We start from the raw sequence: 23,559 nt of genomic DNA, 5'->3' as shown, positions 1-23,559 counted from the left end.
CAGCATTCCTTGTTTTTATTTATAAATAGAGGCCTGAGAGAAGACCCAGTATGATCCCACAAACAGGAACAAATTATTGACCAGATAATCTCCTTTAGTAATGTAGTAGTCTTCTTCCAATAATATCATGGGATCTTTTACCTGCATCGGAGAGGGCAGACTGCAGAGACTTGAGCGCATATGGAGACTGACATTCCAGCACAGTACTGAGGGAGTCCCAGGCGCTATATTTCAGATGAAACTTCTCTGGTGGATGTAAAAGATCCCATGGCACTGTTTCAAAGAGCAGGGGAGTTCTCCCCAGTGTCCTGGCCAATAATTATCCCTCAATCAACATCACAAAAACAGATTATCTGGTCATGATCACATTGCTGTTTGTGGGAGCTTGCTATGCGCAAATTGTGATTTTCTGTCTTACAACCATTACTACACTTTAAAAGTATTTCGTTGTCTGTAAAGCACTTTAGGATGTCCTGTGGTGATGAAAGGTGCTAAGGCACCCGTTAGCTCGTTTCACCTAAACCACAGACACTCGGAGGGAAGGAGAGCCCTAGAGAACTCAGTGCAGGGGAAACCAAAACAAAACGGATTGCTATTAAAAATTCTTTAAAAGGCGGTGGGTGGGGAGAAACAGACGGGATCAGGGGGATGGTGCAAACGGTTTGTCAACTCGAACTTCCCCGTCATGTAATCCTCTCGTTCCGATGTAAAGACGGAGAGAGGCAATTGATGTAAAGGGAGAGGGCTGTAAGACGAAGCTCAGATATGTGAATGACTCTGGGGAGATCGCAACTGGGGAAACGGAGTCTGGTGTTGAGTCACATTAATATTTGAAAGCTACCCTGTGTAGTGTTAATAGCAGCTGCGGGGAGTCAGTCTGAGCGAAATGTTTAGAGACTGGAGGGGGTGGGGAAGAGGGGGAATATGAGGGGGAGCATAAATAAGCACTGGATCAGCAAAAAAAATCCCTGTGGAGTCTGGAATGTGTCTGGGATTGGAATCCTGGGAGCAGCAAGAGGAATGTTTTAGGCAATGTGTTTTCGACAAAAAGCAGGAGCGATACTTGCCACAGAGGGCACTCATCCTCACACACACACACACACTGAGACAGGCCAGTCCCCATAGTCTCAGCAGCAAGTCAGCACTGAATAAAAAGGACCAGAGCTGAGGTCTGGCTGCAGGAGCTGACCTCTTGATTCTTGTCGGGAGGATTAAACCCTTCTCCCTTCCTGCCTGCTGAAGGACAGAAGAGAGACCAAGTGGGGAGCAGGGCTGGGGAGTAGGAAATAAAGTAGAGGGTCATTCAGTCAGTGTAAGGAACTGGTGTAGTCTGTCAAAGAGGAGCAGGCTGACTGATCAGACCATGAATTTATTTACACTGTGCTGTCTTAAAGTGAAGATTTAACAAGCTAGATAGAGGTGAGATAAAGTTTGGCTTCACATGCAGCAGAATATTGGACTTTCACAAGAGAGGGAGAGGCTGCAAAGCATGTTTCATGACTGCTTTCTGAGCCTTTCCGTGTTTTTTTTCAAAATGTCATGTGGTATTGCTATGACAATCCGTACGGAAGTTGTTTTGGTTGGAAGGCTGGAGATACGTGGACGCTGAGAGCAGTGAGCTGTGTGTGAAGCAGTAGAGTGGCAGCTTGTGTCAGTGCTGTGAGCAGGGCAGCATCAGCTCACTGATACCACTGAACCCGAGACAGACAGGAGCTGATCTCTTCCTGCCAGTAACTCCATTCCAGACAGCAGCCGGCAATGCTGTGTGGCCTGAGGAAAGACTTGCACTCAGACTTTGGTGAGTTCACGCAAGAGCCAAGTCTCTTGAGAATTTACACCTCGATTTTCTTCGATTTAAGTCTTGACCCGTTGAATGTGCCTTGTTGTGGGTCTAACGTGCTGAAATATTACAGTCTAACTTAACTCTTTGCCTGGCTCAGAGTTTACAGAAACGGTGCCTTTGTGTGTAATCCTTAGCGCCGAATGTACAAACAGGTGCTCGTAAATTCCCAGCTCTGCAGAGCAGCGACCAGATGACATGCAGCGGGACCCGAAGTAATGAGAGCGTGCTGGGTTTCCACCAGAGTTAATCTTTACTGTTTTAAATAAAGCATTCTGGGTTTACAGGGAAATATCAGGATTTGGTGGTGGGGGTGGGTGTTAAAGAGAGAAACACCAGGGTTTAGAACCAGTGGAGTAAAGGGAGAGACCAGGATGGATTAATGGGAGGACAAGGATTTAGTAATAATAGGTTAAAGGAGTACATCAGGATTTGACACTGGTGGGTACAAGGGACAAATTCCAGGACGAAGTACTGATGGGTTTCTGGGTCTCACTCCTCTGCTGTTCTGGTGTAAGGGCAATTATTACTTACCAATTTTGTGGGCTACACCTTAGCTTTAACTTGTTCACAGGGTGTGGGCATCACTGACAAGGCCAGCTTTTATTGCCTATCACTAATTGCCTTCGAGAAGGTGGTGAGCTGCCTTCTTGAACCTCTGCAGTCCATTTGGTGTAGGTATATCCACAGTGCTGTTAGAGAGGGAATTCCAGGATCTCGACCCAGCGACGGTGAAGGAACGGCGATATCGTTCCAAGTCAGGATGGTGTGTGGCTTGGAGGGGAACTTGCAGGTGGTGGTGTTGCCATGCATCTGGTACCCTTGTCCTTCTAGGTGGTAGAGGTTGCGAGTTTGGAAGGTGCTGTCGAAGGAACCTTGGTGAGTTGCTGAAGTGCATCTTGTAGATGGTACACACTGCTGCCACTGTGTTGGTGGTGAAGGGAATGAATGTTTAAGGTGGTGGATGGGGTGCTAATCAGGCGGGCTGCTTTGTGCTGGATGGTGTCGAGCTTCTTGAGTGTTGTTGGAGCTGCACCCATCCAGGCAAGTGGAGAGTATCCCGTCACACTCCTGACTGGTGCCTTGTAGATGGTGGACAGGCTTTGGGGAGTTAGGCAGTGAGTTAGTTACCATGGCTCAATAGGTAGCTCTTTCATCTGAGTTAGAAGGTTGTGGTTTCAAATTCCACTCCAGACCTTAAGCACAAAAATCAAGGCTGACTCTTCAGTGCAGTAGTGAGGGAGTGCTGCACTGTCAGAGGGATTTCTTTCAGATGAGATGTTAACCTGACCCTGTCATGTGGATGCAAAATATCTCATGGTGCAATGTTGTAGAAGAGCAGGGGAGTTATTCCTGGTCAATAGTTATCCCTCAATCAACATCACTAAATCAGATTACCTGTCATTATTGTATTGCTGTATGTGGGAGCTTGCTGTGCACAAATTGGCTGCTGTGTTTTTCTTAGCTGGTATGAAACATTTTATAAAAGCATTAATATATAACTTTGTGTTGTTTGATGTTTGTGGTTTTGTGTGTTTGTGGTGTGATGTGTGTGGGGTCTGGTGTCTACTTGTCAGTGTGTGTATCTCTCGCGTCTGTTGCGTTATGTGACAAGTTTTGACTGTGATTCTGTTTGTCTGGTTTGTATGCATATACATCGAAAAAAAAGAAAGACTGCACTTCAGTAGTGCTTTTCATGGCCTCAGCATGTCCCAAAGCACCATAAAGCCAATGAAGTACTTTCTTGAAGTGTAGAAACTGTTATAATGTAGGAAATATGGAAGCCGTTTATGCACAGCAAGCTCCAACAAACAGAAACAAACAGATAATCTATCTTAGTGATGTCAGTTGAGCCATAAAAGTTGTCCAGGACACCAAAGAAAACTTCCCTGCTCTTCTTCAAATAGTGCTGTGGGATTTTTCATATCCACCTGAGAGGGCAGACGGGGCCTAGTTTAACATCACATCTGAAAGACAGCATCTCTCTGTCAGCCTGGATTTTGCACTCAGATCTCTGGAGTCAGACCTGAACTCACCACCTTCTGACTCAGAGGTGAGGCTGCTACCACTGAGCCACAGCTGACAATTTATGTGCACATTACGGCAGGTGAGTGCATGTCTATCTGGTTGTGTGTACAAATATTTGAGTACATCTGGTTGCACAATTGTTATCCGTAGTGCACTAATATCAATTTTTATGTGTGTGATTTTCAATTCATTGGCTGCAAAACAAACTGGGATCTCCTGAGGGCTGATTCTGAGTTGGGAGCAACCAGCGCCGTGATTAATGCTCCATTAACGTTCACAGGTGCAAGATCACAGGATATGCACCCACGATTGGCTCCCTGGGCGTGCGGAAATGGCCGGGTGATTTCTCCCTTCCTCTGCCTTCAGAGAAAACCAGTTGATTTTACGGAATAGAATGTAGCAAACTTATCATCATCACTAAAAGCAAAAAACTGCAAATGTTGCAAATCTGAAATGAAAATAGAAAATGCTAGACTTACTCTTCAGGTCTGACAGCTTCTGTGGAGAGAAAAACAGAGAGAGGTCACTGACCTGTAATGTTAACTCTGTTTCCCACTCCACAGATGCTGCCAGATCTGCTGAGTATTTACAGCTTTTTCTGTTTCTGTTATCATCATCACAGCATGGGCTTATCAGCTGTTGCCACCAGCACCTGGTCCTCAGCAACTAAAGACCTTTGCTGAATGATGACATTGCAAATCCTATGTTTTTCAACTGAAAGCAAGAAAGACATGCATTACTGTAGCCCTTTTCACAGCCTTAGAATGTCCCAAATTGCTTTGCAGCCATTGATGTCCTTTTTGAAGTGTAGTCACTTTCATAATGGAGGAAAACACAGCAGCCAATTTGTGCACAGCAAAGTCCCACAAACAGAAATGTGAAAATCTGTTTTAGTGATGTTGGCCGAGGGATAAATATTGGCCACGACACCGTGGAGAATCCCCCTGCTCTTCTTCGAAATAGTGCCATGAGATATTTTGAGCCGATGGGGAAGACAGGTCCTCAGTTTAATATCTCATCTGAAAGAAGGCATTTCCGACTATGCAGCACTCCCTCAGTAATGTACTGCAGTGTCAGCCCTGATTAAGTGCTCAAGTCTCTGGAGTGGGGCTTAAATCCACAATCTTCCGACTCAGAAATGAGAGTGCTATCACTGACACAAGCAAATAAGAGCATTAGTTATAATATAAGAGTATAAGAAATTAGAATATGAACAGATGCTGGAAATACTAAGCAGGTAAGACAGCATGCATTTTCTGCTTTTTTAAAAAAGATTTCCAGCATCTACAGTATTTTGCCTTTTGTAAGAGTATATTGGACATAGTTATCGTAATGGACTTGCTAGTTGCTTCATCTGATTATGGGGCATTATAGCATTCTAAAGTCCATTATTTGTTCTTCTGAGCAACAGTGTGTCCCTTTGTAACACATTTAAAGATTGACAAAATACCAAATATATTACAAGTGATATCGTTTTTGTGAGTAATAGTGGATTTGATGTGGTGGATGAAAGGTTGAGGTGCAAGTATGTTGAGTTCTCATTACGGTTTCCTATTGTGCTTTCAACTAGGATTGTAATTGTTTTATGTCAGATTTCCATCTGTGTATTATGCCCAAGTGTTCCCCAAGCTGAGGACTGCAGTAGTCAAAGGTAAATGCTGAACCAATTGTTCAGCTGCCTGGGATTGCAAAAAAAGGCCAGCCACCTACATGAGCAGCTACCTGTCATGCATGTGTTAGAGTATCCAGGGAGTCATGTGCTGTGGGCACTCAGTGTTCTCAGAGGTGCTGCCCGCATACACTTCTGCAGGGCACAAAGACATCATTAGCGCTAGGCAGTTCCTTTGTGTCTCCAGCTGTACCTCAACTGAAGGCCAACTCCTCACAAGATATAGGTCTCTGTTTGCACACAAAACCTGGGGCCTTTTCAAGCCTTCCTAATAATTGTGCCCAAGTTTTGTCCAAGGCAGCCTTGAACCTGCTTCCTGGATCATTTACCCCAAATCTTCCATAGCAGCAATGGAAGAATTCATGCTAGGTGTCCCAAGTGTGTCTGGTGCTGAGGATTCAAGCACAAAATCTATATTAACTCTTTAAGTGCAGTGCTGAGGGAGTACTGCATTGTCAAAGGTGCTAACCTTTGGATAAGACATTAAATCACGTTTCTGTTGGCCAGGACATCAGGACAACTGCTTGTTTTCATGTGATTTTAAGACCCATCTTCAAGGAATTCACCTAATATCCTGGCCAACATTTCCCCCCTCAAACAATACCGCCAAAACAGATTACATGTCCCTTCATCTGCTTGCTGTTTGTGGGACCTAGCTGTGCTTAAAACAACTGCCATGTTTGTCGATAATACAATGGTAACTATACTTCAAAGAAATTAATTCGATGTGCTTCATTTTGGAGCATTTCTCAGCGATATGATGAGGGACAAGATAAACACACCTTTTCATCTCTTCCTTTCCAACAAGTATTAGACGGTAGAGAAGCAAGTCAACATTGCTCTGCACTGCCCTTCCAAATGCTGACCCCTTCCTCCATGCAATTTTGGGAGGTGGGGGTGGCAGTGGAACAGGATGGCTCTGGGCATCCTCTCCTTCCTGTGGAAAATGTTGAATTTTGGATTAAAATTATGCATTCTGCTTTTAATACACAAAACAAATGATGGCAGGGTGAGTTTTGATGTGACTGCATCCTTTGGGCGGGAGGTGGCTAGATGTGACTTAACAAGCAGACAGGCTCACTGCACAACCAAAATTCCTCCTCAGCGGTTTCAGTGATTTGGTGCAATTTGTTAATGTGCTGAATGTGACAATCTGTAACACATCATCCAGTCTCTTATGTAGCACTATAACTTTAGGCAACTCATTCGCCCGGAGTTACAAGATGTTGACGGCATGGGATCGTTGAATCAATACGAGTTAATTCTGTAAATGGAATGCAAATGCTTAACATGAATCTGTTTTCAAAATCACTTATAAATTAATTTAATGGACCTTTGTGGTGAAAGAGATTAAAAGGAGATCAATTTAATTCTCAGAATGTGGCGTCACTCATAAGGCCATCATTTATTGCCCATCCCTAGTTGCCCTGAGCCAGTATTGGTTGTGGCTTGTTAAGCCACTGCAGAGGGCAGTTAAGAGCCAACCAAGTTGTGGTAGGACTGGAATCATATATTAGGATCATAAGTAGGCCATTCAGTCCGTCGAGCCTGCTCCGTAATTTAATAAGATCATGGCTGGTCTGTTTCTGTCTCGAATTCCACACTCCCATCTACCCCTGATAATCTTTGATTCCCTTGTCTAACAAGAATCTATTTATCTCCGCCTTAAAAATGATCAGTGACCCCGCCTCTGCCACCTTCTGAGGCAGAGAATTCCACAGTCGTACAACCCTGTGAGAGAAAAAATTTCCCCTTGTCTCTGTCCTAAAAGGTCAACTCTTAATTTTAAAACAGTGCCCCCTAGTTCTGGACTCACCCACAAGAGGAAACATCCTTTCCACATTCACCTTGTCAAGACCATTCAGGATCTTATAAACTTCAATCAAGTCTCCCCTCACTCTTCTAAACTCCAGTGAAAACAAGCCCAGTCTGTCCGACCCTTCCTCATAAGACAGCTCGCTCATTCCAGGTATCAATCTAGTAAACCTCCTCTGAACTGCCTCCAATGCATTCACATCCTTCCTTAAATAAGGAGCCCAAAACTGCGCACAGTATTCAAGATGTGGTCTTACCAATGCCCTGTATAATTGAAGCATAACATCCTTACTTTTATTTTCAATTCCTGTTGTAATGAAGGATCGCATTCCATTAGCCTTCTTTATTTCTTGCTGTACCTGCATATTAACCTTTTGTGACTCACACACTATATCACCTAGATCCCTCTGCACCTTTCGAATTCTGTTCCCCATTTAAGAAATACTCTGCTTTTTTATTCTTCCTGCCAAAGTGAACAACTTCACATTTTCCCACATTATGCTCCATCTGCCAGATTTTTGCCATTCACTCAACCTATCTATATCGGTCTGCAACCTCCTTATGTCCTCTTCACAACATACTTTCCTACCTATCTTTGTGTCATCTGCAAATTTAGCTACCATGCCATCACTCCTCTCATCTAAGTCATTGATGTAAATTGTAAAAAGTTGAGGCCCCAGCACAGACCCCTGTGGGACCCCACTTGTCACATCCTGCCAATCAGAAAAGGACCCATTTATGCATACTCACTGTTTTCCGCTAGCCAGCCAATATTCTATTCATGTTAATATGTTAACCCCTACACCATGAGCTCCTACTTTGTGTAATAACCTTTTGTGTGGCACCTTGTCAAATGCCTTCTGGAAATCCAAGTTTAGTACCTCAATGGGCTCCCCTTTATCCACAGCGCATATTACTCCTTCAAAGAACTCCAATAAATTGGTTAAACATGATCTCCCTTTCACAAAACCATGCTGACTATTCCCGATTACCTTGAGTTTTTCTAAGTGTCCAGCTACAGCCTCCTTCATGATCGATTCTAACACCTTCTCTACGACAAACGTCAAGCTAACTGGCCTATAGTTACCTGTTTTCTGCCTCCCCCACCTTCTTGAATAGAGGGGTTATATTTGCTACTTTCCAGTCTGACATAGGCCAGATGGAGTAAGGATGGCAGGTTTCCTTCCCTCTAGGTCATTATTGAATTGCGTGGGTTTTTACAACAATCCGACAGCTTTTCATTTCCAGATTTTAAAAATTGATTTCAAATTCTCAAATTGCTGTGATGGGGTTTGAACACTCATCCTCTGGATTATTAGTCTATGTTTCTGGATTACTGGTTCAGTAACATGCCCACTATTAATTAACAATTTTATATTAACTTACTTATAGGGAAGCCCATTCAATTAAGTGTCCAAATGCAAGTTACATTCCTTTGACTTAACTCCACAAGTAATTTCAAGCTAAGTGCCTCTACTGTTCAGTGGAAACTGCGATCAGCAGGGTTTCCAATCGCAGCTTCAAAGAAAAACATTGCAAGCTGGCCTCTGAGGAGACGAGCCGATGTTGATTTGCAAAGTTGTCGACTCTCCCCAGCACAAGCCAGCAATCACTCCAAGGGGAAGGAATGGACATGTTCATGTATACTGTATGCTGTGTCTCCTCTCCATAGGCAGCTACTGAGGGGATAAAAAGCACGGGTATAGTAGTGTGGTAGTTATGTTACTAGGCTAATAATCCATAGAAAATGAGTTTAACTCCCATCGTGGCAGTTTGAAAATTTGAAATCAGTTTTAAAAATCTGGAAATTGAAAGCTGGTTTCAGGAAAAAATAGGTTGTTCACAAATGTCCTTTAGAGAACGAAAAGTGCCGGACTGGCCTATAAGTGACTCCAGTCCCACACCAATGTGAGTGACTCTTAACTACAGTAGTATCAAAGCCTTATTCAATGGTTCAGAAAGAAGGCCACCCATCACCTTCTCAAGGGTAACTGGGCAACAAATACCATCCTTGCCAGCACGCTCACATCCGAAGGAGGAATTTTCAAAAATGTGGTCCCCCAGCCATGACCTGAGAACATCGGGCTCACCTTTCTCCGTGAACAGAGCTGATGGGACCTTATTAGTATCTCATGCACATTTATCTAGTTAGCGATTCCCTTTTCAGTACACAATCTATGAAAGATCTATGCATAATCAGAGAGCGTAACGACATTGTAAGAAAGAATTGAATTTTTATCGCACCTCATTACATCTTCCAGCTGCCTGTCAAAGTGCTTCAGATGGACCAAATTACCGTCGCATTATTCTTATTTATGCAAATCCAAGAGACGATTTGCACACAGCAAGATCCCACAGTGAGCTGTTAATCTGTTTTTGGTGATGCTTGTTGAGAGGGGAATATCAGCCAGGCTGTGACGAAAATGGTCTTGCTTTTTTGGAGCGGAGTGCCCAAAGCTGCTCTGCTGGGGAAACCTGAAGCCCTTCTCGGGGCGAAGGCAAGAAAGAAAGGAAATGATTAGTTTGGAAAAGAGTCTTTAGCTGTGAAATGTGAGGGAATCAATCCCTCGCTGGTCAGGGGCCTTAGGGCATCCACGCAATTCAGAGCAGCCCTCAGCTTAAGCCCACCATGGGCGTAATGAGTGAAATTCTCAGGGTAGCCTGGGAACTGATGTAGACCTAACAGCCCCTTGACATAGTGGAGATGGGTGGAAGACTCTTCCTCATGTCCCCACCACACTACACTCCTAACCCCCAGGGCAGTGTAAATGGCCTGTAATCCCAGCGGAATTGGACTGCACCCCTAATTCCAGTCCACTTTGAGCAATCGTCCAGAGTCACAGCGCTGGGCCCATTTGGAATTTGAGGAGGAGAGAGTATTTGGACAACACTGCAAATTCAGTATTTGTTCAGACAGTGACTAAGAAGCAAAGTCCAAGCTGCTTCAGGCTGAACAGGTACTCAAGCTTTTACAACAAATCCACAGGGACCTATTCGGAGCTTTAGAGCTTTGAAAACTCAGGAATATTTGGTCATCCAGAACCAGGCCTGAACCCCCACAAGACTACCAGCAAATGCAATAGAGCCATAACCACCCTTTCCCTCCACTTTACAACTTCTGTTGTTACGGTGATAGTGAGTCAAATATTTTCTTGTTTTGGTAAATCTTTAATTGTGCAAATTACAGAATCAGTATCGACATGGCATCCAATTTAAGGCCCAGAGTTCCTTCGCCCACCTTAGGTGGAAACAGTTTTTGTCCTCTAGGATTCTGGCCATAAACTACATTCATTCGTTTAACAAATTAATTCAATGAGCATTTCTCATTGTTAGTCTGCAACGGAAAATGAATTTATAAAACTCTGCTCTGTTACCCGTAGGTGCTGCTGGGCGAATACTTTCATGTATGACTTCTTACTATGTATCATAGTTGACCACAAACCCAAGACAAGTTCACTCAAAAGGAAAGGACTTGCATTTGTACATTCCTAATAAAATATTTAATTTTCTATAATAAGGGTGGATTTGGCAGCCAATGGGGTCATTCCCACCACGGGGGAAGCATGCTAGCTTGAGCCAAGAAAGGTTGAATTTAGGAGGGTGGGTGAAGAAAACAAACTTGCATTTGTATAGTGCCTTTCATGACCACCAGAGGTCCCAAAGTACTTTACAGTCAATGAGGTACTTTTGGAGCGTAGTCATTGTTGTAATTTAGGAAACATGGCAGCTAATTTGCACACGGCAAGCTCCCACAAGCAGCAATGTGACAATGACCAGATAATCTGTTTGTGTGATGCCAATTAAGGGATCAATATTAGCCAGGATAACTCCCCTGCTCTTCTTCAAAAGCATACCATGGGATCTTTAACATGCACCTGTGAGGGCAGCCTCAGCCTTGGTTTTAACATCTCATCTGAAAGATGGCACCTTTGACAGTGCAGCACTCCCTCAGTACTGTACTGGAGTGTCAGCCTAGATTGTTGTGCTCAAGACCTGGGGCTGAAATTTATACTCCCACTGCCGAAATTGGCGGTGGGTGAAAACAATGGGCGGGCCGCCTGTCGCAGAGCCGCCGCGATATTAACATGCCTGGATTGGGCCCCCCCCCCCCCTGTCCCCATGACGTGGAGGGGACGGGCATGATGCAGCTGTGAACAGCATCAGCTGCTTGTGCGCAGGTGCTGATGCCATTTTTAAAGGGCTTTGAGCCTTACCATTCAATTTGAATATTTAAATAAACATTCAATTAAAAAAAATACATTTATTCTGCCTCCCCTCCACTCCCCAGTAACAGTTAAATTAATTACTTGCCCTCTCCCCCCCGCAAAACCTTGTCTACCTGACCTTCTCCCCACGCCCCCCCGCAAAGTACATAAATTTTAAACTATGACCCTTCCCACCAACCCCTACACCAATGATATTACTTTGACCCCATTCCACACCCCGCCCCCCCTCCCCCCCCCCCCCCCCCCCCCCCCCCCGCACTGAGAAACATACCTCCTCCCCTCTCCCCACCAGTGTTCTGCCTCGGTTCCCTGGCCGCAGCAGGAAGACCGCACTGGGACAGACAGCGGGAAAGTAAATATCGTTAATTAATTAATTTAAATATGTTAATTGAGTTCCCATCGCTGAGCGACGGGGGTGGGGGGGACCGCCACGAGCCCTCGCTGCTGCCAACAATATCGGGCCGGGCCCTCTCAGCATCGGGGTGTGCGTGGCGGCCCTCTCCCGGCCCCACACAACCCGCCCCCAGCCATCAGGGGGTCTGTAAAATTCAGCCCCTGGAATGGGACTTGAAACCACAACCTTCTGACTCTCCTGCCCCTCTGCTGAGTTTACGTTTGTGCCCGGGTATCCCTGGCGAAGGAGCATGCGGTGTCTGCCCGTTCGCTTGAAGCCTTCCACCACCTGGAGTGCATCATTGATGCCGAGAATGGCATTTTAATTTGAGTTTTGTTTTCTTTATCTGTTTTTAATAAAGTTATTTATTTAAAATGTATCTAAAGGGGGTGTGGGGAATAATGGTCCCCTCAAGCAAAGTCAAAGGGGCCTGGGGTATGAAGGTCACCTTATGTAAAAAAAAATGGGGTTACATACAGAGTAAAGCTCCCTCTACATTGTCCCATCAAAATAAAAAAAGCTTCGGACTCATAAGTAAGCATACTGCCAATTGACCCACTGCTGACGCAGCTAAGTCTGCTTTTTCCCGGGGCAGTAGATAATCTGTTATTGGGCAGGAAAAAAGTAGTTTCAATCAATTTTGTTCTTAAAAAAACTGAAAGGAGAGAATTGGAAAGGCAACTTTGAGTAGAGACTGTTGCAGTCAGTGCTATGGGCAGCAAACGTAGAACTGCACACTCTCCATCCAGTTGTTGTACTCACTCACATCTGGTGCATTTCTAATGAGGGTCCGGGCACACATTCCCATGGAAAATTTAGAATGTTACTGGAAAAATCATGCCAGGTTGAACTGGGGGATGGGGAGAAGCAAGGCAGGTTGAACTGGGCAAAGGGAGAGGGGCAGATTCAATTGAAGGGCAATGGGGAGTTGTGTACAGCATGAACTAGGGCAGTTGAAGGGGGAGAGAATGTCAGTGAACAGGATGAGCAGTTTGGAGGGCATAGAATATCTGCGAGCTATGGGGGAGTAGGGCACAGTGTTGAGGGGTAGGCGGTAATTGCTTCTGTGCAGGGAGAGAAAGGTCCCCCTTTGAAGAATAGAAACCAATTGTGAATGCAGCTGTTTTTGGCGACCTGGCTGTTCTGTTGAAAACCCAAGTGTCACTTATGTTTCCTATTGGTTTCCGATTAAAAGTGCATCAATTGTGAAGATTAAAAGCAGTTGAAGTGAAGTCAGGTTTTCCCAATAAAATTCTAAATTTTTCATGGGAATGTGCGTCTAGACCCTCATAAGAAATGCACCAGATGTGAGCCAGTCCAACATCTGGATGGAGAGTGTGCAGTTCTACCTTTGCTGCCTATAGCACTGACTGCACCAGTCTCTACTCAAAGACGTTTTTCCAATTCCCTCTTTGCAGTTAGGTCTTTTTTTAAAAAAAAAGAACAAAATTCACCCAAAAAAATTTTTCCTACCCAATAACAGACTGCGCCGGGGAGAAAGAAGTTTTAAAAAATAAAAAATAATTAATTCCCCAAAGTTTCCAATAAATTTGAGGAAATGGCCCTTCCCTTTTAGGAATAAGAAAACCACAATGCCCGAATTCTTTGTAGGCTCCAAAATATTGACCAAATAAAGGGGATTTTCCATCTCTCCCTCCCCTTTAGTCAGGCAGCAACAATAGACACAACGATTTGCATTTATATAACAGTTTTAACATAGTAAAACGGCCCAAGGAGCGTCACTGGAACATTGTCAAACAAAATCCGATTCCAAGCCACTTGGTCAAATCGGTATGTTTTAAGGAGCAACTTAAAGAAGAGACAGATCGAAAGACAGAGAGATTTAGGGAGGGAATTCCAGAGCTTAGGACCTAGGCATCTGAAAGCACAGCCAGCAGTGGTGCAGCAATGGAAATTGAGGATGCACAAGAAGCAAGAATTGCAGCGATCTCCGAGGGCTGTGGGCCTAGAGGAGGGTACAGAGATAGGGAGAGGCAAGACCATAGGGGGATCTGAAAACAAGAGTGAGAATTTTAAAATCGAGGCAGATGGGGCTGTAACGCGGAATAAATGGTGGTGCAGTACTTACTGATCGGGTTGCTGCCATTTTTGTTGGTGCTGTGAAATGGCGACTGTCCATTGGTACTTGATTGCTACCTTACGAGTGGTCCTTAAAGGGACGGCTGCAAGCCCCTCAAAAACAAGGCAAGAAAATCATTTTTAAGTGATCTCTGTGGGATCAGAAGGAACATTAAACCGCCGAGCCAAAACACAACCCTCCATCACTTCACTTCTCCATCCCCACTCTTATACTGCTCGAGCTCAGTAGAGCTGCATTAACCTTCCTCCCCGACTTGCAAACTGCTCCAAATGTGCAAGCACCTTGCCAACATGATTTGAATGCGGCCCAAGCATGAATGTGACACATTCTGCCTGCTTCCCACCCAATGGAAGCAGCCTCTTAAAAACTAACCCCTAAGTGTCACAACTCAAAATGTATATTGTGGGGCCTGGGCATACTGCAAACCTATCCCCTCTACCCCACCCCTCCAATCTATCCCCTCTACCCCACCCTCCAATCTATCCCCTCTACCCCACCCCTCCAATCCCCAGTAAATAAATCCTATACCAGAAATACTTGTGTGTATGCCTTCAGGCATTTGTGTGATTGTGCTCTACTTCCTCCAATACAATTTAAGCTACAAACCTGTGTCCTTCTACACTTTCAGTGTCGTTACATGTTTTCAGATGTCTGATGTTTATATTCAGAGACGTTTCAGGGCTGAATTAGCTTCTCCAAAGATGTTAGTCAGCTGTTGCGAATTTCTTAAGCCGCACATGGGAAAATAATAAAAATAACAGTGATAATGGGGAAAATAATTCTGAAGTCAATCTGTAGCCATGGAGACCGATGCTCTGAATGGTTCCGAGAGAATGTGTGCTGTGGAGATTCTGTGATTTATGTCTTTCAGAGAGAATTTCTCAGGGATTGGATTTTAAGCAAACTGTGTGCGATGTTGTTTTTCACTTACCGAAACCATCCATAAGACATCTCTGTGTTAATAAATTAATTTTACAAAGCTTCCCAACTCATTTACTTTCCAAACTGACATCATCTCCGAACTGATGTGGCTCAAGGAAGAAACTGATCAGTAACAGCTGCATTTCACAATGAAGTGTGCAGCAAATTCACCAGAATGATACTGGGGCTTAGACCATTAAATTCCAAGGGTAGGTTATATAAACGTGGCTTGTATTCCCTTGACAATAGAAGATTGAGGCGTGATTTGGTTGAGGAGTTTAAAATGATAAAGCAATTTGATAGGGTAGGTACAGAGAAGCTATTTCCTTGGGTGAGGGAATCCAGAACATGGCGACAAAAGCTTAAAATGAGAGCTAGGCCATTTAGGAGTGAAATCAGAAAGCACTTCTTCATACATAGGTTAGTGGAAATCTGGAACTCTCTCTTCCCCAGCTGCGTGAATTGGAACTTTCATGACTGAGTTTGATGGGAATTTGTTAGATAAGAGTATCAAGCGATATGATACTAAGGTGCGGATAAAGCATTGAGTACAGGCCCAAATCTCATCAAATTGTGGAACAGGCGCAAAGAGTTGAACGGCTGACGACTTTCCTTGTGTTTTTGACCATTCACGCTCGCAGTTATCTCCCCGTTCACTTCCTAATTGATGCTGGTACTCCATCACCTCTCCACTTTCTACTAGTTTTCATCTTTCTCCAACCTGTAGTTTCATTGTGCTATTCTTTGGCTCACTGCCACCAGTCAATGCTGCCACTCCCTCACTCCCCAGTCAATGCTGTCACTCTCCTCACTCCCCAGTCAGTGCTGCCAGTCTCCTCACTCCCCAGTCAATGCTGTCACTCTCCTCACTCCCCAGTCAATGCCTCCACTCTCCTCACTTCCCAGTCAGTGCTGCCAGTCTCCTCACTCCCCAGTCAATGCTGTCACTCTTCTCACTCCCCAGTCAATGTTGTCACTCTTCTCACTCCCCAGTCAATGCTGCCACTCTCCTCACTCCCCAGTCAATGCTGCCACTCTCCTCACTCCCCAGTCAATGCTGCCACTCCCTCACTCCCCAGTCAATGCTGTCACTCCTTCAATCCCCAGTCACTGCTGCCACTCTTCTCACTCGCCAGTCAATGCTGCCACTCTCCACACTCCCCAGTCAATGCCCCCACTCTCCTCACTCTCCAGTCAATGCTGCCACTCTCCTCACTCCCCAGTCAATGCCTCCACTCTCCTCACTCCCAAGTCAATGCCGCCACTCTCCTCACTCCCCAGTCAATGCCTCCACTCTCCTCACTCCCCTATCAATGCCTCCACTCTCCTCACTCCCCAGTCAATGCTGCCACTCTCCTCACTCCCCAGTCAGTGCTGCCAGTCTCCTCACTCCCCAGTCAGTGCTGCCAGTCTCCTCACTCCCCAGTCAGTGCTGCCAGTCTCCTCACTCCCCAGTCAATGCTGTCACTCTCCTCACTCCCCAGTCAATTCTGCCACTCCCTCACTCCCCAGTCAATGCTGTCACTCCCTCACTCGCCAGTCACTGCTGCCACTCTTCTCACTCGCCAGTCAATGCTGCCACTCTCCACACTCCCCAGTCAATGCTGCCACTCTCCACACTCCCCAGTCAATGCTGCCACTCTCCTCACTCCCCAGTCAATGCTGCCACTCTCCTCACTCCCCAGTCAATGCTGCCACTCTCCTCACTCCCCAGTCAATGCTGCCACTCACCTCACTCCCCAGTCAGTGCTGCCAGTCTCCTCACTCCCCAGTCAATGCTGTCACTCTCCTCACTCCCCAGTCAATGCTGTCACTCCCTCAATCCCCAGTCACTGCTGCCAGTCTCCTCACTCCACAGTCAATGCTGCCCACTCTGCTCACTCCCCAGTCAATGCTGCCACTCTCCTCACTCCCCAGTCAATGCTGCCCACTCTGCTCACTCCCCAGTCAATGCTGCCACTCTCCTCACTCCCCAGTCAATGCCTCCACTCTCCTCACTCCCCAGTCAATGCTGCCACTCTCCTCACTCCCCAGTCAATGCTGCCACTCTCCTCACTCCCCAGTCAATGCCTCCACTCTCCTTACTCCCCAGTCAATGCTGCCAGTCTCCTCACTCCCCAGTCAATGCTGCCAGTCTCCTCACTCCCCAGTCAATGCTGTCACTCTCCTCGCTCCCTATTCAATGCTGCCACTCCCTCACGCCCCAGTCAATGCTGTCACTCCCTCAATCCCCAGTCACTGCTGCCAGTCTCCTTACTCCACAGTCAGTGCTGTCAGTCTCCTCACTCCTTAGTCAATGCTGCCACACCCTCACTCCCCAGTCAATGCTGCCAGTCTCCTCACTCCCTAGTCAATGCTGCCACTCCCTCACTCCCCAGTCAATGCTGCCTATATCCTCACTCCCCAGTCAACGTTGCCACTCTCCACACTCCCCAGTCAATGCTGCGACTCCTTCACTCCCCAGTCAATGCTGCCAGTCTGCTCACCCCCCAGTCAATGCTGCCACTCTCCTCACTCCCCAGTCAATGCTGCCACTCTCCTCACTCCCCAGTCAATGCCTCCACTCTCCTCACTCCCCAGTCAATGCCTCCACTCTCCTCACTCCCCAGTCAATGCTGCCACTCTCCTCACTCCCCAGTCAATGCTGCCACTCTCCTCACTCCCCAGTCAATGCCTCCACTCTCCTCACTCCCCAGTCAATGCTGCCACTCTCCTCACTCCCCAGTCAATGCTGCCACTCTCCTCACTCCCCAGTCAATGCTGCCACTCTCCTCACTCCCCAGTCAATGCTGCCACTCTCCTCACTCCCCAGTCAATGCTGTCACTCTCCTCACTCCCCAGTCAATGCTGTCACTCTCCTCACTCCCCAGTCAGTGCTGCCAGTCTCCTCACTCCCCAGTCAATGCTGTCACTCTCCTCACTCCCCAGTCAATGCTGCCACTCCCTCACTCCCCAGTCAATGCTGTCACTCCCTCAATCCCCAGTCACTGCTGCCAGTCTCCTCACTCCCCAGTCAGTGCTGTCGCTCTCCTCACTCCTTAGTCAATGCTGCCACTCCCTCACTCCCCAGTCAATGCTGCCAGTCTCCTCACTCCCTAGTCAATGCTGCCACTCCCTCACTCCCCTGTCAATGCTGCCAGTCTCCTCACTCCCTAGTCAATGCTGTCAGTCTCCTTACTCCTTAGTCAATGCTGCCACTCCCTCACTCCCCAGTCAATGCTGCCAGTCTCCTCACTCCCTAGTCAATGCTGCCACTCCCTCACTCCCCAGTCAATGCTGCCTATATCCTCACTCCCCAGTCAACGTTGCCACTCTCCACACTCCCCAGTCAATGCTGCGACTCCTTCACTCCCCAGTCAATGCTGCCACTCTGCTCACTCCCTAGTCAATGCTGCCACTCTCCTCACTCCCCAGTCAATGCCTCCACTCTCCTCACTCCCCAGTCAATGCTGCCACTCTCCTCACTCCCCAGTCAATGCTGCCACTCTCCTCACTCCCCAGTCAATGCTGCCACTCTCCTCACTCCCCAGTCAATGCCTCCACTCTCCTTACTCCCCAGTCAATGCCTCCACTCTCCTTACTCCCCTGTCAATGCTGTCACTCTCCTCACTCCCCAGTCAGTGCTGCCAGTCTCCTCACTCCCCAGTCAGTGCTGCCAGTCTCCTCACTCCCCAGTCAGTGCTGCCAGTCTCCTCACTCCCCAGTCAATGCTGTCACTCTCCTCACTCCCCAGTCAATTCTGCCACTCCCTCACTCCCCAGTCAATGCTGTCACTCCCTCACTCGCCAGTCACTGCTGCCACTCTTCTCACTCGCCAGTCAATGCTGCCACTCTCCACACTCCCCATCAATGCTGCCACTCTCCTCACTCCCCAGTCAATGCTGCCACTCTCCTCACTCCCCAGTCAATGCTGCCACTCTCCTCACTCCCCAGTCAGTGCTGCCAGTCTCCTCACTCCCCAGTCAATGCTGTCACTCTCCTCACTCCCCAGTCAATGCTGCCACTCCCTCACTCCCCAGTCAATGCTGTCACTCCCTCAATCCCCAGTCACTGCTGCCAGTCTCCTCACTCCACAGTCAATGCTGCCCACTCTGCTCACTCCCCAGTCAATGCTGCCACTCTCCTCACTCCCCAGTCAATGCTGCCCACTCTGCTCACTCCCCAGTCAATGCTGCCACTCTCCTCACTCCCCAGTCAATGCCTCCACTCTCCTCACTCCCCAGTCAATGCTGCCACTCTCCTCACTCCCCAGTCAATGCTGCCACTCTCCTCACTCCCCAGTCAATGCTGCCACTCTCCTCACTCCCCAGTCAATGCCTCCACTCTCCTTACTCCCCAGTCAATGCTGCCAGTCTCCTCACTCCCCAGTCAATGCTGCCAGTCTCCTCACTCCCCAGTCAATGCTGTCACTCTCCTCGCTCCCTAGTCAATGCTGCCACTCCCTCACGCCCCAGTCAATGCTGCCACTCCCTCACTCCCCAGTCAATGCTGCCAGTCTCCTCACTCCCTAGTCAATGCTGCCACTCCCTCACTCCCCAGTCAATGCTGCCTATATCCTCACTCCCCAGTCAACGTTGCCACTCTCCACACTCCCCAGTCAATGCTGCGACTCCTTCACTCCCCAGTCAATGCTGCCAGTCTGCTCACCCCCCAGTCAATGCTGCCACTCTCCTCACTCCCCAGTCAATGCTGCCACTCTCCTCACTCCCCAGTCAATGCCTCCACTCTCCTCACTCCCCAGTCAATGCCTCCACTCTCCTCACTCCCCAGTCAATGCTGCCACTCTCCTCACTCCCCAGTCAATGCTGCCACTCTCCTCACTCCCCAGTCAATGCCTCCACTCTCCTCACTCCCCAGTCAATGCTGCCACTCTCCTCACTCCCCAGTCAATGCTGCCACTCTCCTCACTCCCCAGTCAATGCTGCCACTCTCCTCACTCCCCAGTCAATGCTGCCACTCTCCTCACTCCCCAGTCAATGCTGCCACTCTCCTCACTCCCCAGTCAATGCTGTCACTCTCCTCACTCCCCAGTCAATGCTGTCACTCTCCTCACTCCCCAGTCAGTGCTGCCAGTCTCCTCACTCCCCAGTCAATGCTGTCACTCTCCTCACTCCCCAGTCAATGCTGTCACTCCCTCAATTCCCAGTCACTGCTGCCAGTCTCCTCACTCCCCAGTCAGTGCTGTCGCTCTCCTCACTCCTTAGTCAATGCTGCCACTCCCTCACTCCCCAGTCAATGCTGCCAGTCTCCTCACTCCCTAGTCAATGCTGCCACTCCCTCACTCCCCTGTCAATGCTGCCAGTCTCCTCACTCCCTAGTCAATGCTGTCAGTCTCCTTACTCCTTAGTCAATGCTGCCACTCCCTCACTCCCCAGTCAATGCTGCCAGTCTCCTCACTCCCTAGTCAATGCTGCCACTCCCTCACTCCCCAGTCAATGCTGCCTATATCCTCACTCCCCAGTCAACGTTGCCACTCTCCACACTCCCCAGTCAATGCTGCGACTCCTTCACTCCCCAGTCAATGCTGCCACTCTGCTCACTCCCTAGTCAATGCTGCCACTCTCCTCACTCCCCAGTCAATGCCTCCACTCTCCTCACTCCCCAGTCAATGCTGCCACTCTCCTCACTCCCCAGTCAATGCTGCCACTCTCCTCACTCCCCAGTCAATGCCTCCACTCTCCTTACTCCCCAGTCAATGCTGCCACTCTCCTCACTCCCCAGTCAATGCTGCCACTCTCCTCACTCCCCAGTCAATGCTGCCACTCTCCTCACTCCGCAGTCAATGCTGTCACTCTCCTCACTCCCCAGTCAGTGCTGCCAGTCTCCTCACTCCCCAGTCAATGCTGTCACTCTCCTCACTCCCCAGTCAATGCTGCCACTCCCTCACTCCCCAGTCAATGCTGTCACTCCCTCAATCCCCAGTCATTGCTGCCAGTCTCCTCACTCCACAGTCAGTGCTGTCGCTCTCCTCGCTCCTTAGTCAATGCTGCCAGTCTCCTCACTCCCCAGTCAATGCTGCCAGTCTCCTCACTCCGTAGTCAATGCTGCCACTCCCTCACTCCCCAGTCAATGCTGCCATCCTCCTCACTCTCCAGTCAATGCTGCCACTCTCCTCACTCCTCACTCCCCAGTTGACGTTGCTACTCTCCCCCCTCCGGTTAATGCTGCCACAGTGCTCTGCTTTCTCCTTTCTCCCTCTGTTTGTGCCAACACTCCCCTTTTCCGCCTGTTATATTGGCATTCTCCAGTGTCAGCGCCACTCCCCATCCCGGCTCCCTGTAGCAATCAAAACAGGTCTGGGAGTACAGAATGGTTTAAAACCTGCCAGTTTTGGTGGAGTTCCTTGCTGGCTGACTTGTCACCTGTGCGCAACCACCCCTTGCGGGTGCTGTTCATAGTAGCATGGGTTTCAACACCGTTTGTGTGTTTGCCACTTTGACATATTGGCATCCTGCACCCGCGGGTGGAAACGCCAGTGGCAGCATTCCGCATACTGTTAGCGCCAGTTCAGCAAACAAATCACCTCCCACAGCACTCAGTCTGGGGGCCTTTAGACTGGACTAATTAGATTGCGTTGTTATATGGTCAGCATTAAATAGGCTGGCAGCCGATCAATTAGTTGCATGTGGGGATCATCAGCGTTGCACATCGTTACATAATTAAAGAGACGTAAAGCACAAATCTGTACAAGATCCCCTGTGTCCAACACGAGGCACAAGACTTTCCAATTTTATCTTCATTCACTTTTTCTAATTACAGGTGCAACACACTGTAGTGTGATATATTCCGCCGACCATTCATGGCACCTTGGCCTCTATTACCTGTGAGCCTTAGCAGATTTGCTGCTCTTGACGCAGGGGAGTGTGAACCATCTTATTTATAGTGATATTTAGAGACCATTTTGTGTGTCGATAATTGCTTCCTGCAGTGGTCCTGGATTGCTTTGCTTAATGTCTTGCAGTTTTTAAATGGTTGCGCACTCGTAAAGTTACTCCGAGTGCCATTGTGACAGAAATTGTAAACAAAAAAAGCAACCCATTTGCTCCCTGTGGTAAATGATTCATTAAACGAATGGTCCAGAAACCTTACAGTTATGAGCAAATGTTGGGCTTATTTTTTAAAGTCGTGACTCCCTGGCCAACCATTTTCTTGGTGAACAGTCTCCTGTTCCTCAACAATAAAAAAAAAACAACGTCATAAACTTTCCTGCATATACTTCAACGACTGGTTGAGCATTCAAATTTAGATCTCTGACTCTTTAAGTTTGTCTGTCATCAGATATTGGCAGCTTAATATCTGTTCAGTTAATTGCCAGTAAAAACAGAAAATTACTGGCAATACCCAGAAGATAAAGCTAAAAGGCAGGTTAACATTCTGCCATCCTTACTCAGTCTGGCCTATTCGTGACTCCAGAACCACACCAATGTGGTTGACTCTTAACTGCTCTCTGAAGTGGCCGAGCAAGCCACTCAGTTGCATCAAATTGCTTGTGGTTCGAGCTAAGGGTCCACCGCCACCTTCTCAGCTCAAACTAAGGGTGGGCATTAAATGCCGGCCTTTGTCAGTGATGCCAGCATCCTGAGAATGAATAATAACTAAATTGTGATGGGAGGAAGCCTTCATCAGAACTATTAACCTGGAAGAAAGGATTAACATAGCATGAAAGCAGCCCCTCAAATAATTTCCTCAAATTGCTCTGAGTAACTTCATTCAGTCTACTCTTAATTCAGGGTTCCTCAATTTGAATCATTTTAACATAAAACACCCTTGAATTATGAGAACTAGAATGTACGGGTAAAATTAATATCTCCAACACAGATATACAAAAAAAACCTGAAAATCAATATTGCTGCATTTATCTGTAAAGTTGGTCTTTAAATTTTAGAAATGCCTCGAAGCAGCTCCCCTGCACAGGCCTGCCCCTCTGTCTGGGGCCTGGGTAAGGCTGTCAATGTTGGGTGACCAATGGCTGGAGAATGAGGGCGGGACGGTTAGAGGCAAGGACTTATTTGGTGAAATCTCCAGCATACATCCTACCCGAGTTGGCCGCCCTAGGGCTTGAATTATGTTTCAGTCCCAGCCTTGGGTGTTGGAACTCAAGCTCCTTTTGACAAATTGTCTGTGTGAGATGTATCGTGGAAGTTGGGCTTTTCAGTGTGCCCCCGTGGAATTTCCATATCCACATCCTAAGCAAATACTGTCAAATCACTGTGTGCAACAGAGCAAACAAAGTGCAAATAACTGAGAATAAGAGGTTTTGTGGCGGGAAGAGCAAAGCAATTTGTACCTTAAGAAAGTTTTGCAACATTGTAACTAAATAGTATTACAGATATATCTGTGAGCCCTGTATCTTTCAGTCATGAGGGGTTAATATTAACCCGCACAATTTTACTTTCCATTCACTCCATTATAAAATTATCGCCTGCCCACCATCCCCCACAAAGTAAAACCATCAACTGTGTGCCCTGGTTACAAAACAGTTCCTGTTCATCGTAAACAATGGTTCAAACTGTCAAGATCATTTGGAGTGTCAGCTTTGAATGAAGCTCATTAACAAAAGGTATT

At 47.3% G+C, this 23,559-nt stretch overlaps 1 protein-coding gene across 6 annotated transcripts in view; it reads left to right on the top strand.

Moving 5' to 3' along the window:
* Positions 1-1,622: 1,622 nt before the first annotated feature.
* Positions 1,623-23,559, top strand: part of grip2b (glutamate receptor interacting protein 2b) — a 216,285-nt gene continuing 194,348 nt past the window's right edge. For all 6 annotated transcript variants that reach the window (XM_068051431.1, XM_068051430.1, XM_068051429.1 and 3 more), the window contains exon 1: positions 1,623-1,798. In XM_068051431.1, the coding sequence (XP_067907532.1) occupies positions 1,759-1,798 (40 nt within the window). In that variant the 5' untranslated portion in view covers positions 1,623-1,758. The remainder of the gene's footprint in view (positions 1,799-23,559) is intronic.

This window comes from Heterodontus francisci, chromosome 19, assembly GCF_036365525.1.
Source record: "Heterodontus francisci isolate sHetFra1 chromosome 19, sHetFra1.hap1, whole genome shotgun sequence".
Lineage (NCBI taxonomy): Eukaryota > Metazoa > Chordata > Chondrichthyes > Heterodontiformes > Heterodontidae > Heterodontus > Heterodontus francisci.
This window is presented reverse-complemented; position numbering and strand designations above follow the sequence as displayed.